The sequence below is a fragment of the Dipodomys ordii genome, unplaced genomic scaffold (assembly GCF_000151885.1).
Source record: "Dipodomys ordii isolate 6190 unplaced genomic scaffold, Dord_2.0 Scaffold6, whole genome shotgun sequence".
Lineage (NCBI taxonomy): Eukaryota > Metazoa > Chordata > Mammalia > Rodentia > Heteromyidae > Dipodomys > Dipodomys ordii.
Genome location: NW_012267222.1, coordinates 11633506 through 11636256, shown reverse-complemented (window position 1 = coordinate 11636256; position 2751 = coordinate 11633506). Strand labels below are relative to the sequence as shown.

The window sequence follows — 2751 nt, the reverse complement described above, 5'->3', positions numbered from 1 at the left end:
CCAGTTTTCTAGTGGTTGATTGGAGATAAGAGTCTCACGGACGTTTCTGCCGGGGCTGGCTTTGAACCGTGATCCTCAGATCTCAGCCTCCTGAGTAGCTAGGATAGGCGTAAGCCACCAGCACCTGGTGAAGGACAGTATTTCTAGGTGCTTGGATTGCTATTGTAGGCAAAGCCTTATAAAGGTTCCAATTTTTGAATCAAATTAGCACTGGTAAAAGCCTCCCTCCCCCATTCCCCAGGTATTCTAACCACTTTTGAAGCTGATAGCTGTGAATTACTGCCAAGGAGACAGACTTTCTTCCTTCTGGAAGTGGCTGTACAAGCCAGGTGAAGAAGCACCTGTTTCTTTTGAATTCTGGAAGCGCAAAGGGTATTGATGAGCGGTCTGATCCATTCCCATAAAACAGATGGGGACAACAACAATTGAGGCCATGAATCCAGGTGTCTAAGAAGTGCTCAGTCCCGCTCTGAAATCTCTGCCTTCCTCCCTCAATGGCGCCCTGTCTCTGACCCTTGTGTGAGGGAACATTATACTACTACCACACAGTGAAGTCAACTCCTTCTGACTTAGATTCTCCCACCTGGCTGGGAGCACCTGAAGGTAATGAGCTGACTGGTAGTCCCATCTGTGTTCCTACTGTCCTGCGGAGAGCTGGGCACGGAACAGCCACCAATAAAGGTGGTTTTGGATCAAACTTGTTCCCACAGAAGGGAACTGCCACGTGGTACCATTTTTCCCTCCCCTAGTGCCTAGGGCCACAGTACTGGAGACCCTAGAGTTGTCGCAACATGGGGGGAAGGGGCAGAAAAAGTCAGCATGGTGACCACACCCACACAACTACTTAGAAGACTGATCACTTGAACTAATGAGCTCAAAACCAGCCCACAAAGACTCCATCTCAAAAAAACAATACAACACAGAAAACACAAAACAGAACAAAGCGAAAACAAACAAGAACAAAGCAAGAAAAGCCTCAGCTCGGTTACAAATCACACAGATGACAGCAAGCAAGAAGGAATGCCTAGGCTAGCCCTACCGAGTGAGTCAGCCTTGGAGAATGTCCCCCCCCCCCCAGCTCTTTCCTAGTTCCCAGGGAGGGAGGAGGGCCAGGCAATCCCCCCACCTCCTCCCACCACAGCCTCTTCCTCCTCCTCCTTCCTTGGAAGCTAAGATGGCATGGCAGGAGGTAAGGGACTGGCCTGCCTCACTCAATGTGTATGCAATGTCTCTCTCAGGAACATACAGGACCTAGTCACTAGATTTTCTGGTTTCTTCTATGGGGAGACTTCCTTAAACTTCCTTAAAGCCGAGACTCTGAAGCCAGGGAAGGAGTGGGGAAACTCTTACCCTGTAACCACCTGGTTCCTGGAAGGCTGAAGATTTCCATTGGGTAATCCTAGGTCTCTCCCTGCCTCTCCTGAGACCTCAGCTTTAATATACACACAATAATTACCATCCTTTGGTATTTCGGAACATAAATAACAGCATCTGGGCTATAGAAAAAGCACCTGGTGGTCATGGAAGAACTTGGAATCTGAAGAAGGGAGGGGCTTCCAAAATTCTCTCCTGTTCCTCAGAAGAGAGATGGGGCTTGGGGTTTGAGACCCTTGGTGGCCTTCATTCCCAAGGTTGCTTTCTGGAGTCGGGTCTCAGGTTTAACCCGTCTATAATTTAATCTGCCAGAACTCCAGTGAGATAGAGGGAGTCTCTGCTGGGATTTCTGGGCTTTTTCTACTTAGTCAGGGGACTAGCCAAGGGCTATAGGTTCACAAGGAAAGACCGTCCCAGGAGTCCGGAGAGAAGTTAAGGGATGTTGGGTGGAGAAGGAAAAGCTATTTTGGATCGAAGCGTGCTCGCGCAAACACGATCATCACGCACACACACGCACGCACACAACCAGAGGCTCCCCGGTACCTTTCGTCCTTGCTTGCAGGTTAGCGAGACCTTCCCCACTCCCCATCCTCCTCCCATCCCGGCCTCGCCGGGTGGCTCCAGGGTACCAGCGCTCTTCAGGGGCAGAGCACTCGGAGCCACGCGGGGAAGGTGTACCAGGCGCAGGAGGAAGGGATCTGGAGTAGCATTCCGACGTGGTGCAATCGTTACAGCCCCTGTGGCGGCGCCTTCCGGGCCTCGGCGCGGACCCCCACCCGCCGCGGGCTCACCTGCACGATCTGCCGGGGCTGCACGCTCAGCGTGGGGAAGTTGCCGCGCCCGTGAATGGGAATGGGCTCGCTCAGCAGCGCGTCCAGCCGCTTCACCTGCGGCCAGCTCAGCCCGCTCAGGTGCCGTCCCAGCGAGGCCAAGGAGGTCCCCGGGTCGGGGCCGCCGCCTGCCGCGGCAGCCGTGGCCACCGCGGCCACCGCCGAGGCTGCAGCCGCCCCCACCTGCGCGGCCGCCTGGTCCGGGCACTCAGCTCCGCTCTCCGACGGCATCGTTCGCCTGGCCCCGGGGCCTCGACGGCAGAAACCCGGGGGTGGTTTAAGGGAGGAGAGCAGGGAGAGCGGCTGGGCCCCGGGCCAAGGCGGAGGGCGGGGGATGCAGGAATGGGGCGGGCAGCGACGGCGAGGCAAGCCCGAGGCTCACACCTCCGACGGCGACGACTTACCGACCCAGAAAGCCTGGCACTCCGGACTCAGCGGACTCTTATAGGCCGCGGGCGACATGCCCATTGGTCGGCGCAGCTGTCACACACATTAGGACCCGCCCCACTCCCCACGATCCTGTCATTGGTCAGCAGGGCTCTGCACG

General features: G+C 55.9%; 1 protein-coding gene across 1 annotated transcript in view; it reads right to left on the bottom strand.

Annotated features, from left to right (window-relative positions):
• Fam46b (family with sequence similarity 46, member B) overlaps window positions 1-2435 on the bottom strand; it is a 13117-nt gene extending 10682 nt beyond the window's left edge. Inside the window, exon 1 of the mRNA XM_013033545.1 lies at window positions 2166-2435. Coding sequence (XP_012888999.1) covers window positions 2166-2435 — 270 coding nt within the window. The remainder of the gene's footprint in view (window positions 1-2165) is intronic.
• Window positions 2436-2751: the final 316 nt, after the last annotated feature.